The 13,515-nt window shown below is 39.9% G+C and overlaps 1 protein-coding gene across 1 annotated transcript in view; it reads left to right on the plus strand.

The window, feature by feature from the left end:
- LOC150091158 (growth/differentiation factor 8-like) overlaps nucleotides 1-13,515 on the plus strand; it is a 148,166-nt gene that overhangs the window by 81,691 nt on the left and 52,960 nt on the right. The window contains exon 3 of the mRNA XM_090382300.1: nucleotides 5,011-5,196. Coding sequence (XP_090238426.1) covers nucleotides 5,011-5,196 — 186 coding nt within the window. The remainder of the gene's footprint in view (nucleotides 1-5,010; nucleotides 5,197-13,515) is intronic.

A 13,515-nucleotide genomic window follows, 5' to 3' on the forward strand; every position in this document is an offset into this window, starting at 1 on the left:
ATGCCCAAGGGAATCCAAAACATGTTCGATCAAATTTCAATTTGGTGATCATGCTAGTCACAGCAGTCATTGGATATCATCAGTTGGGCCAGATTTTTAGAAAAGAAAATCTGGCTCAACCACGCCTGTAAAAAGTCGCACATATGGTTCGAGGATCTGTTCTCGAAACCTCTGGACAGCTACAGTACCTCTATCAAAAAAATGAAGAGGAGTGCAGCCACTGAGCATTATTCTCCCCCCTACATGAGAACACCGTCTCCACCTCTTTCTCTGATGCCCGAGGGATGGTACCACATTCCTAGTTATATCCAGATGAAATGACGTCTAGAATCTGTTTGTAGGCTAAACAGCACTCATCAAAGAACAACTGTACCCCTTTTGTCAGAGCTCCAAGTTTACATGTTTGTGGCAATGGTTTCGATGAGCTCTGCAGTGGTTTGGGATTAATGGGACACAAACCACTGGCTTTCCTGTATAGAGTCCACTTGAATTGAGCCTTTTTCATGTAGTCAGGTTGGAAATGTTTTCACCTGTGGCCACAGAAACCTCAAGAGACAGGACATCATGCAGTTCCATCTTGCAGTCTGTACTGGTTGACGTAGCCCTCAGGCAACCTTGGCCAGCTCTTCTTCTAATGCTTCCTATCTCCTGAAACTGCTTCCATAGTGCTGAGATGACACTGTATGATCCCTTAAGCCTACATGCCACCTCTGCCTATGACTGCCCAGCTTCTAGTCGTCCAAAGGCCTGCCATCTCAAAGAATCATCTAAATGATGATGACTTGCCATCCTGAATACTGGAGATGTGGCTATTCCAGTAAGCAAGCCAAGAAACGGGAATGATGCGATGTCATCACATGTTTTTATAGACATGAATGATTTGCACAATGTGCAGCTCTGTAAGGTGGTAGAGTATCCAATTTCTATTATATACTCTGAATTTTCATGTCAGGATGTCTATTATATCAAATATTTGCCTTCAGCGACACTGTTCGCAATAAAATATTCAGGAAAAACATTTGTTCTGTTAATTTTGTCCAGCAGTGTAGTATATACCACCTGTAATTGATCCCTGGGGCACCTTGTATAAAGTGTAAAAAAATAAAACTTTGGAAAGTTTTATTTTTTTACAATTTACACTGGGACACAGATAATGCTCACTTAAATCACTTAGCAAATAAGGTTAATAACTTTTCTGGAGCCCTCATTAGTCTCCCATCAGCAATGGAGTCTTTCAAGGAAGGCTTAGATATATGCTACTCTGCTGTGTTCATTCCAGTCATAAACTTAAGTGATGGAACATGGTTTCACAGAGTTAAAAATAAAAAAAAAATTCCAAAATAAATTGATATCCCCTCAAAGTAGTACGCACCATTTCTACATCATCTTTACAAGATTTGGCTGGAACTTTCCCTTTTGACCTTCACATAATTTATCATGAATTAATTTATCATATAATTTATCATGAATTATTTGTAAAAGTATTCGCACTGAATTACTGGACATTAGAATTAATCTTAACAACAACATCAAAAAATAAAAATGTATTATTTGGAATGAACTTGTAAATATCTGACAGACACATTGGGATACATCCTATTTTAATTATGGGTCATGGCTCAAACTTAAAATTGTTTACCTTAGGTCTTCCTAACACACAAATCTCTGTTTGTGTGGATCTCATAAAGGTTGGCAACACATACTTAATGACTGTAATTTATATGAAGATCTTAGAATACATTTAAGGAACAGTGTTTCGGACTTCCAACCTGGCTGTGAAGCATCACTTGTAATAACCAAACTGTTGGTTCCACCTTCCAGAACTTTGCTTATAAGTTTTTGAGAGACGACAATTATTTGGAAGAACTATAACTGCCTAACTTTTGTCCCATCATGGGCTTTATTCAATGAAAATTATGTACATTCCTTATAATGTATATTGATTAATTTTCACTTGTTTGAATGTCATATTGTAATTTTTATTTACATGTTTATATGTTGCTTATATGTTCATTTGATGCTTTGTATTTTGTCACATTCTTTAATGTTTAACTTTATAACTTGTTCAAGTTGAATGTTATTTCTGTGGAGCTGAGCTTTTGTTCTCGGCTCTCCACAACGTTTTTTTGCTGGCCCCCAATTTATTTTTATTTTATATATTTTTTGGGGGAGGAGCGGGATTTGTTGACGTTCACTGATCCAGTCTCTTTGAATACGAGATTGTTACACCTATGATTCACTGTCTTTTAAAGACCAACAGTGTTTGTTTGCAGAGGCCTACCACCACATGTTTTGTTCCCAGCCCGCTTCCTCATGGCATGATCGAGTGCCTGGGTTGACAGCTTGTGATCCTTGGGCCTTGTCGCCCTGGAAGCAAAGTGGCCAGATGACAATAAGAACAACATCACAGCCCTACACTACACTAATGCAGACCCACACCAACACTACATCCAGCCTTTGCAATGACCTCTATTTATACAGAATGACTACTTGGTGGAGCTGAACTAATGTTTCAAGGGTTGCCCATTCATAGAATACATACATACATAGCCGACTGGGCTAGCCGGGTGGGTAAAGTGCCTGCCTGGCAACCCAAAGGTTGCGGGTTCGAATCCCGCCTTGGGCTTGGATATCACGATGGTGCCGCACTATCCGGTTGGATCTCACGGCCACGATACACGAAGGAAGAAACTGGTTCCTTCGTGTATTGCTCACGTCATATGATAAAAAAAAAAAACAACACACACCATACATAAACCTAAAACTTAGATGTCTAAAATACCTGAATTGACTATCTAGACCTAAACTTAACAAAAATAACTGCACAAATTGACCTTTCAGTCCTGTCTCCTTGTGTTCCTTGCTCTAATATTCATAGAAGGTCTAGTACAGCCAGTGTTGTATCCAGGTATCATTGTAAGGCATGGCATGGCATGGCATGGCAATCAGGCTTTTGAGTTTTTAGTTTTTTTTTTAGAACGCCTCCTGCATTCTTTTTTTTTTAATTTCAAATTTTTGGTTGGGGGGCATATGCCCCCTCTACCCACCCCTGAATTTACCCCTGAGTACAATTGATTGAGTAACTGTAAGTTGAAAATTGTGGTGTGTCCATGTGTTTGTTTATCCCACATGTGAGTTGTCTGTAATCATTAAATTGTATAAGTGTGCATGTTAGGAATAAATGTGTATACTTGTTTTGAATGAAAGTTGATCTTGGGGTGTGTGCATCAGCTTGTTAGCTTTTGCACAAATATATGATAAATTCTAAGAGTATGGGTGATAATGTATAAGTATGTGAATTAATGTGTATGTTAATCTCGTCTTAGTATGTCAAAGGATATATAGTATTTGTGCTAGGGGAGGATTTGTGTGTGAACTTAACCTGCACAAAAAAAAAAAAAAAAAAGTGCAGAGTATATTCAGAGTGCTGTGTCAAGTGAACGCGAATATGTAAACTGAATGAATGACTGAGAATATCAATGTTAAGTGTCAGAATATATGTGCACTCTGGATGTGTCTCAAAAAAATATATTATTAACGATTGTACTTACAGGTTAAGATGTGAATTATTAGTACAAATGGTTGGCCATGTGTGTAAACTGTGCCATGACCAAATGAATCTTATGATCTGCTATTAAAAAAAAAAATTGTGTTTGTCCTAAATGTTATAGCAAGGGGTTCTTGTGATGTGGTCTGTGCATAAGATGAGGGATGAAATAGGGCAAATGTGTGAGAGAAAGATGTAACTTGTTTTCTTGTTTCTATTCTGGAATATATGTGCAAAAAAAAAAAAAAAAAGTGTCTGTGTACATATAAGTGTGACAAGTGTGTGTAACTGAGTGAGTACAAGCGATGTGCTTTGTTCACTGGCAGGTCCCCCCAACCTAACTTCCCAGGAAACCCCCCCCCCCCTGTGCCATGCTATTCCCATCTGGTGGCATTGAATTGCTAATACTGGCTTCAGCTGTCTGGCCAGTATGGGATTTTCAATGCACAAGTAGCCTATTAGCAACTTCTCCACCCCCAAACCAACCACATAGGGCACTCTGACCCTATGATGAATCCCTCCCAAAACCCAGGGTTGCCTAGCCCTTTTCTCATTTCAAACTTTACATCTAGTGGGTGAAAGGTTTGGGATGGGATGGGCCCCTAAAAAAAAAAATTTTTTTTAGGGGCCCTTCCTAGTATGCTCAAGCAATGAAACTTTAGTATGGTATGGGTGAGTGTGATGTTCCATAGGGCCCCTAGGCTATGAGGATGAACAACATAACTCTACATTACACTTCACAAACCATTTATGACACACTATCTGGCTTTTAGAGAGTACTGTATTCAACATGTGAGAACTGACTGCAGAGCTGTGGGAAACAACTGGTGCCGCTAGACCCTAAACACTATGTACCTATACCTAATTGATTGTTCCAATAATCAATTAGTCTCTGGCTGAAAGAAAGCACATTTTTGCATATCTATCCTGCAACCATTCTTCCTCAATTTGAATTTATATCCTCTCATGTAGAGTCAGGACAAGAGGGGGGGGGATTCCATCTGCATTTTACATATATCTAGTCTTCACTGGTACCACACAGTTGGTACAATTGCTGTCCTTCCTCCAGTGGGTAGAAAAGCCCCACATTCAAATCCCATAAATGATGTTTAGAACATTTATACATATACCTACACATAGACTACTGACTGGCTGGTTTACCCATCCATGCTTTTATTCCAGTGGTACAGTCCACTTGCTCCCACTGATGGGTAGATGGTTCTATTTCAATGCCTTTCCAGTACATATTAATTATTTTAAAAATATTGTTTATGGCATTATGAAAATTTCAGAATAATGTACACTACTTTAAATTATCTTTATTAAAAATAGCTTGAGTTAATGAAAATAATTAAGGGTCAAACTATAAATGAAATCTGACCTCTGTCAGCTTTCATTTCATTTATTTTGAACAATGTACTTTCCGTTAAGAGCTTACATACTAAGAGTGTTTATTTTAACAGGTGCGATTAAAAAAAATTGAAGAACAGAGTAATGTAGGACAGTGGGTTACATTAGATGTAAGGAAGTTTGTAACTCACTGGTTCAGGCATCCTAAAGAAAACCTCGGACTTGTGGTTCATTCATATAATCAGGAAGGTAAAGAGACTGTGGTTACTTATCCAGAGGATGAAAAGGAAAAACTGATGGTAAGAATGGAGTAATGTGTTTGCATGTGTAGTGTGAAATTCACTAACTAAATGCTTGCAAAGTCTAAAAATTTCAGTCATATTACAACTAAGCTCTTTTTTTCCCTTCTTACACATAAAAGGCATACTTTAAAAGTAGTGATTAGTAATTTTATTATCGTGTTTTTAAGTAATGCCAAGAAGGTATAAACAAGCTTAATTAATTTATAAATGAAAGTATGTATGTAATATTTTGCTCATTCTTTTCACACAGTAATCAACAGATGGCAGGAGCAACTGTAGAAAATGACAATCCAGCAGTAAAACAAACAATGGAAATTATATTCTTTGCCCACAAGAACAAAATTGACACATGAATTGTCTCAGTTTATATTTTTCCACAAGTTACACTTCAAATGTCAAAGAGACTCCATGGATTGCGAGCCGAGGCTCGGCAAACTGTAATGTTTATCAGTATTTGTCATTCAAAAGAAATGGAATATCAATCCATCCTTTTTTTTTATTGCAGCAGTGAAGTGAGAAATAATTTGCTTCCTTTTGTTGTTAACTGTCCATGTCAATCTCCCACCCATTAAATGACCAGTCCTAACAGGGCAACAAAAGAGTTTACGTAAGTAAACTCTTCTTTACTTATGTAAACTCTAGAGGGAATGGGATGAATCAGATTGGTCCACTTAACATCGACAGTTAAATTGTTGATGAACCTGCTCAGGCAGCTGACAACCTGAATGAGTATTTTTTGAGATTTTGCATCTACATTCACATATGAGGATGTCTGTACAGAAGTGGAGGCCAGAAGCTTATCAAACTCTAGCAGGGAGCTAAATGATTTTGTAATAACTGAGAGCAAAGTGGAGGAGAAAATGTTGAAATTGAAAATAAGAAAGGCACCTGGGGTGGATGGGATTTAAACATTTATATTAAAAGAAACGGCAAAGGAAGGAAGCAAACCCTTAGCCATATTTATGAAAGCTTCCTTGGACTCAGGAGAGGGTCCCATGGACTCGAGATGTGCAAATGTGTCCCTAATTCACAAAGGGTGACACGGGTAATTACAAACCTATTAGTCTAACTTCTGTTCCAGGGAAAATAATGGAGTCACTGGTTAAGGATGACATGCAGGATCATGTAGAAAAGACTGAAGTTATAGTTCAGACACAGCATGGGTTTGTTAAGGGGAAGACTTGTCTGACAAATTTGATTGGATACTATAATGTTGATGTGGTCACAAATGAAATGGATGCGAAGAATAATTTTAATATCATACACTTTGATTTTAGGAAAGCTTTTGATATTATGGCACATGGAGGACTACTGTACAAATTGGAGCAGTATGGCATTAAGGTCAAGTTTTTACAATGTATAAAAGGATGGTTGAGGTGGGGAGAAGACAGAGTGGTTATCAATGAACACTGCTCTTCCCGGACTAATGTTATTAGCAGAGTCCTCCAGGGTTCGGTGTTAGGCCCATTGTTGTTTTCCGTATTTACCAATTATATTGATGACGTATATGAGGGTTAATGTATACATTTGCAGACGATACAAAGGTTGGCAGGGTTGTTAATGACAGTACGATACTGCAACAGAATCTGGAAAAGTCGAGCAGATGGGCTGAGAGGTGGCAACTGAAGTTTAACATTGATAAATGTAAAGTACTACATATGGATAGCAGTAACCGCAGAGTAACATATCAATTGAGTGGTACTACAGTCAGGGTAGTGTAGAATGAAAAGGACCTGGGGGTAATTGTGCAGTCAGATATGAAGTTTTCTGAGCAGCACAAAAAATCTGTAAGTGTCATGGTGTCTTGTCAATGATATACAGGAATTTTGCTAGCAGGGATCAGGGGGTGATTGTCCCCTTGTATAAGGGGATGGTCAGGCCACACCTTGAGTACTGTATACAGGTCTGGAGGCCTCATGTTGGAAAGATGCACAGCTGCTGGAACAAGAACAGAGAAGGGCAACGAGATTGGTGAATGGAACAAAGGGTTGGTGTTACCGAGAAAGGCTTAAGTTCTGCAAATTGCAGCTTCTGGAGATTAGGTGCCTGCGAGGTGATCTAATTAAGGTGTATAAGACCTTGAATAGATTGAGAAAGCCCAATGCTAAAGGGATTCTTCCTCTTTCTCAGATTACTCACCTAAGCGGACAAATTAAAATTGAGGAAAGACAATTGTAGAATAGATGTGCAGAAATTCGCCTTTAGCCAGTGGGTGATTGATAGTTGAAACAAACTTCAATCTGTTGTATTGGAGGTGAGCAACTTAAATAAGTTGAAGGCAGAACTAGACAAACATTTGGATTGAACGGATGGGTGAAATGGAAAGGTTTTTTTTTTTTTTTTTTGCTGATGCTATATAAGTTTGCTTTCTTGAACCATGTGCTCTACAACGCTAATGCAAACATAATATCCAATGCTTCAGTTACAATATAGGATATAGAGAGCTTACGTGATATGTATGAAAATAATAATAATTGCCGGATTTCTGTTTCGCTCATTTTAATTAACTTGGGCATCCTACACATGTTTTTTAAAAGACCCAAATATAAAATTTCATGAAAATAAGCTCCTATAGTCTTCACATGATGGATAGAATAGGATCTTATTACTCTTATATTATTTCTTCCTAATTGGGGGTTCCACCTCGTGACAGGTATTGCTACCAAGAAAAAAGGATGGTTGTTGTTTTGTCTGGTGTTACTGCTGGTCGAGTAACTCTTAACTATCCTTTGGGTGTTCAAGATTGTGACTTTCTGGAGTTCCTTGTAGGTGTTCGCTGGGAGACCTATTGCTGCTAGGCTGTTATGTAGGGTCTTTGGCACCGTACCTGTTGTCAACACGATGATCGGGATGGTCGTTACTTGTTGCATATGCCACATATCTTTGATCTCCTGTTTTAGGTTCATATACTATCTGATTTTTCCCCCATGGGTTTTCTGCAGGTTGCCAGTGTTGGGTACCACTATGTCAGTCAGATAGGTAGCCTTTTCCTTCTTGTCCACAAGACTTATGTCCGGTCTGTTATGCAGTATTGTCTTATCTGTTATTATGGCGAGGTCTCAGTACAGCTTGTGGGTTGGAGTCTCTCATACTGCCTGCAATTCATACTTATAGTACAGTACACTTTCTTCAATCAACTGATATTTCCTTGCTAGCTTCCGATGTAATATCCTGGCTATCTGGTCGTGTCTATGAGTGTACTCAGTCTGGGTGATCACCTTGCATCACGTGGTGATGTGTTGAATCATTTCTGAGGCCAAATGGCATCGGCGAAATGTGTCATCGAACACTCTGGCTCCTTGACAATGTATTTTCTACAGTTTCTGGTGTTGATTACCTGGTCTTGGATGGAGAGCATGAATCCTTCAGTCTCGGGGAAATGCGTCCCACTCGTGAGCCATGCACTGGAACCAGTTTTATCTATGTGATCTTGATGGAGATCATTGTAGTGTCTGCCATGGAGTGTCTTCTCTGCCCATCTTTCGAGCTTTGTTTATGCCTCCTGGTTGGGAGGGGACTCCTTTTTTAGGTTGAGTCGGGTATACAGCTGGTCAATTTTCCTTATGGCCTGGTGGAGTGCTGCTGTGTGTTTCTGAAAGTAGTTTTCAGGTTAACGATCACTGATTTCTATTGCTCGATTATGTCTATCAGGTCCCTTCCTGATTCTTTCCGAGCAATTGTCATTCTTTCCACGACTGCCTTCGAGTGATGTTGGTGGCTCTTGGTCGTCATCATCATCCTTGTCTTTCTCATTATATCCTCCAGCTCGGTGTTAGTTCGATCTATGACCCCGTAGGACTATGTTAGCACTGGGCCTGCATAGGTGTTTATGGCTTTAACTGTGTTCCCTCCATTCAGTTTTGCTTTCAGCAGGCTTCTTGGTCTCCGATGGTATTTTTCAGTCAGGCAGGTCTTAATTTCCTTGTGCTGTAACTGCTGAGCCTGCATCCTCCCCAAATATTTGTAGTCTATTCCCTCTGCCATGGCTTCGATTTCTTTACCAGTCTGCACCTGGCAGTTTCAATTGACTAATTCTCCCTGGTGCAATCCACAATCTTGCATTTTTGCAGACCAAATTCCATCCTAATATCGTTGTTGAATTCTTCGGTGATCCAGAATAGTTGCTGCAGTTGCTTCTCGGTTCCCACGTAGAGCTTGATGTCCTCTACATACATCAGGTATGTGAGGGTGTACAGGTTCTTCCTTCCTTCTTTGAGGTTATATCCATACTTGCTGCTGTTGAGCATGGTAGATAGCAGGTTACGTGCTAGACAGAACCACAGTAGGCTCAGGGCATCTCCCTGAAAGATTCCTCTCCTGATGGGGATTGGCCTGGTTGTGATGTTCTCAACCTTACTGGTGGTACTCCATTTCACCATAATTTCTCCTAGGAAGTTTGTCACTATCGGATTGACTTTGTAGATATTCAGCACCTCTATTAGCCAGCTATGAGGCACGGAGTTGAAGCCCTTGCAATAATCGATGTAGGCTGTGTACATGTTGCAGCACTTCTTGTAGACTAGCTCTATAACCAAGGCATCTATGGTTAATTGCTCCTTGCATCCTTTGCTCAGCCACTTGCATCCTTTCTGCTGTTCGGCCGTTCTGTTCTGGCTCTCCAAGTGGTATCAGCCTCTTGATTATCTTCCTCGTTATACAGCTGGTCAGGATCTTGTACCTTGTTGGGAGGCAGGTGATTGGCCTTGTATTTTGCCGGGTTTCTTGTATCTTCGTATTTAGGTTTCAGATATGTGATTCCTTGAGTGAGAAACTTTGGGATTGTCTCTGGATGCCTTATCATTTGGATGAACTGTTCTGCCAGGTACTTGTGTGCACAAGTAAGCTTCTTTTACCAGTAGTTGTGGATATTATCCATTCCTGGAGTTAGCCAGTTGTGAGAGTTCTTGATCATCTGAAAGCCATGAATTAGGGTTGAATTTGAAAGTGTCTGCAATTCTGCCCAGACACGACAGGAGGGAGTATGTGATGAGAGCCTTGTCGATCAATTTGGTCCTGGAAAGATTGTGCAAGGCTCAAGGGGTAGAATTTTTTTCAGCCTGGTTTGTACTTGTTAACAGGAGAGACTGCTTCTACAGGGATGGGATACATTTAAATAGAAAAGGTGCAAGAATATTTGCTGATACTATCGAGGCAGTGTTAGGTGGGTCGGAAAATTGCTAGCTTGGGGGGGATACAAGGACTAATAGATTAACAGTAGCCATTGGCAGAGGTGAAAATGATTCTCGCACTGCTTATATTCGAATGAGCAGCAGCCTGGAAAACAGAATGCAGGATATTTCAGAGACTGCAGGGAGTCATTGCAGTAAAAGTAAACACATGGGTTGTGTTAGGATAGCTAAGAATAGGAACAAGTGCATGTATACTTGCGTGTACACCAATGCTAGGAGTTTGGTAAATAAAATTGATGAATTTGAAGTATTGCTCAAAACATCAAAGGCAGATATTGTTGGGATATCAGAGACGTGGTGTCACACAGATATAAGGAATGCAGAACTGGAATTTGGTGAGTAAAACGTCTACAGAAAGGATAGCAAGGATAGGAAGGGAGGAGGGGTTATGCTATTAGTTAAGAAACACATAAAATCCAAGGAAGTGAAGCCAGTTGACATCCCTGGACAGTGCAGTGTCGAGTCAGTTTGGTGTGACATAAACATTGGGAGATCAAAATTGAGAACAGGAGTGTGCTATAGGCCTAATGACTCTGATGAGTATAATAAGAAACTGTACAGGGAAATAGAGAGGGCCAGTAAATCAGAGATTCTTATAATGGGTGGTTTTAATTTCCCAGATACTGACTGGAATTTGGGGGCTGGTCACTCGCACACTAGCAAGGCTTTTGTGGATTTATTGGATGTTTGTTTTCTACATCATCATGTTATCATCAGCAGGATATCATCTTTTAAGGGCACAAAAGGTGATATAGTTGTACACGTTGCCTCTAATAAAAATATTAGAGGCATTTGATGCAAGAAAGCAAGCTTATGCAGCATCAGCCAAAAAAAAAAAAAAAAACCACTTGCACTTCACCACTCTGTTCGTTCAAAATACCTGTCCAGCTGAGCTTTAAACTTATTTAGGCTATCAACTTCCACGACAAGGGATGGAAGTCTGTTCCACCAACCAACCACCCGCTGGCTAAAGGCAAATTTCCGCACGTCTATCCTACATCTGTCTTTCCTCAATTTGAATTTATGCCCTCTCAGGTGATTATTCTGAGCGAGAGGAAGAATCCCATCAGCATTGAGCATGCTCAAACCATTCAAGACTTTATACACCTCTATCAGATCACCTCGCTGGTGCCTAGTCTCCAGACACTGTAATTTGCAAAATTTAAGCCTTTCTTTGTAAGAGCACCCCTTTGTTCCATTCACTAATCTTGTTGCCCTTCTCTGTACTCGTTCCAGCAGCTCTACATCCTTCTTGAAATGAGGCCTCCAGACCTGTATACAGTACTCTAGGTGTGGCCTGACCATTGCCTTATACAAGGGAATAATCACCTCCTTATCCCTACAAGAAAAATTCCTGCAGACACCACGAGCTACTCTTGCACACCGTCTGCACTGCTCAGAGAACTTCATATCTGCCTGCACAACCACCCCCAGGTCCCTTTCATTCTCTACCACTGTCAGTGTAGTACCACAGAGTTGATACGTTGCTCTGGGGTTGCTGTTTCCCATGTGTAGTACTTTACATTTGTCAATGTTAAACTTCATTTGCCACCTCTCAGCCCATCTGCTCAACCTTTCCAGATCCTGTTGCAGCAGCATAGTGTTAGCAGTGTCCTTGACAACCCTGCCTACCTTTGTATCGTCTGCAAACTTGGACATTAAGCTTGATATACCATCATCAATATCATTTATAAATACAGAAAACAATAATGGACCCAGCCCTGAGGGACTCCACTAATAACATTAGTCCACGACGAGCAGTGTCCATTGATTACCACTCTCTGTCTTCTCCCCCTCAGCCACCCCTTTATCCACAGCAGCAATTTGCCTCCAATGCCACACTGCTCCAATTTGTGCAGCAGTCTTCCATGTGCAACAGTATCAAAAGCCTTTCTAAGATGCAAGTATATAATATCAAAGTTATTCCCTGCATCCAGTTCCTTTGTGACTGCATCATAGTATCCAATCAAATTGGTCAGGCAAGGCTTCCCCTTAACAAAACCATGCTGTGTCCGAGCTATAACTGAAGTCTTGTCTAAATGATCCTGCAGTGCTTCTTTAACTAGTGCCTCCATTAATTTTTCTGGAACAGAAGTTAAACTCACAGGTCTATAATTACTTGTGTCAGCCTTTGATCCTCCTTTGTGAATTGGGGTCACATTTGCACATCTCCAGTCTGTGGGTACCTCCCCTGAGTCCAAGGAAGCTCTCATAATTATGGCTAAGGGTTTGCTTACTTCCTCTGCTGCCTCCTTTAATATAACAGGATAGATCCCATCCACCCCGGGTTCCTTTGTTGTGTTTATCTTCAACAATTTCTCCTCCACTTTATTCTCAGTTTTTACAAGATTCTCTAGCTTAGTGCTAGAGTTGAATACACCTCTGGCTTTCCCCTCGCTAAATAACTCCTCATGTGTGAATGTCGATGGAAAATATTAGTATTACTAACGGCCGCATGGTGCAAGAAAGCCTATGGCTTATGCTGCACCAGCCAAAAAAAAAAAAATCCGAACAAAACAATGATAAAAACAAAAAATAAATAAATAAATAAATAAAATAAATAACTAAATAATAATAATTAATAAATAATAATAAAAAAAAAAAAATATATATATATATATATATAAATAAAATAAATTATAAATAAAAAGGAAATTAAACCTATCATCCTATGCGCTTCCCTTACCCGAAAGTACTATCCAGTTGACCTTTGAATTTCCCCAAACTGTCGGCCTCTACCACCCATGAAGGCAACTTATTCCAGTAATTTATAACTCGCTGGCTAAAATAAAAACTTCCTCCAGTCCAATCTAAACATTTCCTCCCGTAACTTGAATTTATGTCCCCTAGTTCTAGCATCATTTATAATCTTGAAAATTTTGTCCTCATTCATTTTACTGATGCCTCTCAGAGCCTTAAACACCTCAATCAAATCTCCTCTAAGGTGTCTAGTTTCCAAACTCTGCAACCCACATATTCGAAGTCTTTCTTCATAAGGACGCCCTTTTGCCGATCTCACCAGGCGAGTTACCCTTCTTTGCACCCTTTCAAGAAGCTCGATGTCTTTCTTTAGGTGCGGTCTCCATACTAGAAGACAGTATTCCAAGTGTGGTCTAACATAAGCCTT

Source organism: Mastigoproctus giganteus, chromosome 1 (assembly GCF_048544385.1).
Source record: "Mastigoproctus giganteus isolate SK-2022 chromosome 1, ASM4854438v1, whole genome shotgun sequence".
NCBI classification, from domain to species: Eukaryota; Metazoa; Arthropoda; class Arachnida; order Uropygi; family Thelyphonidae; genus Mastigoproctus; species Mastigoproctus giganteus.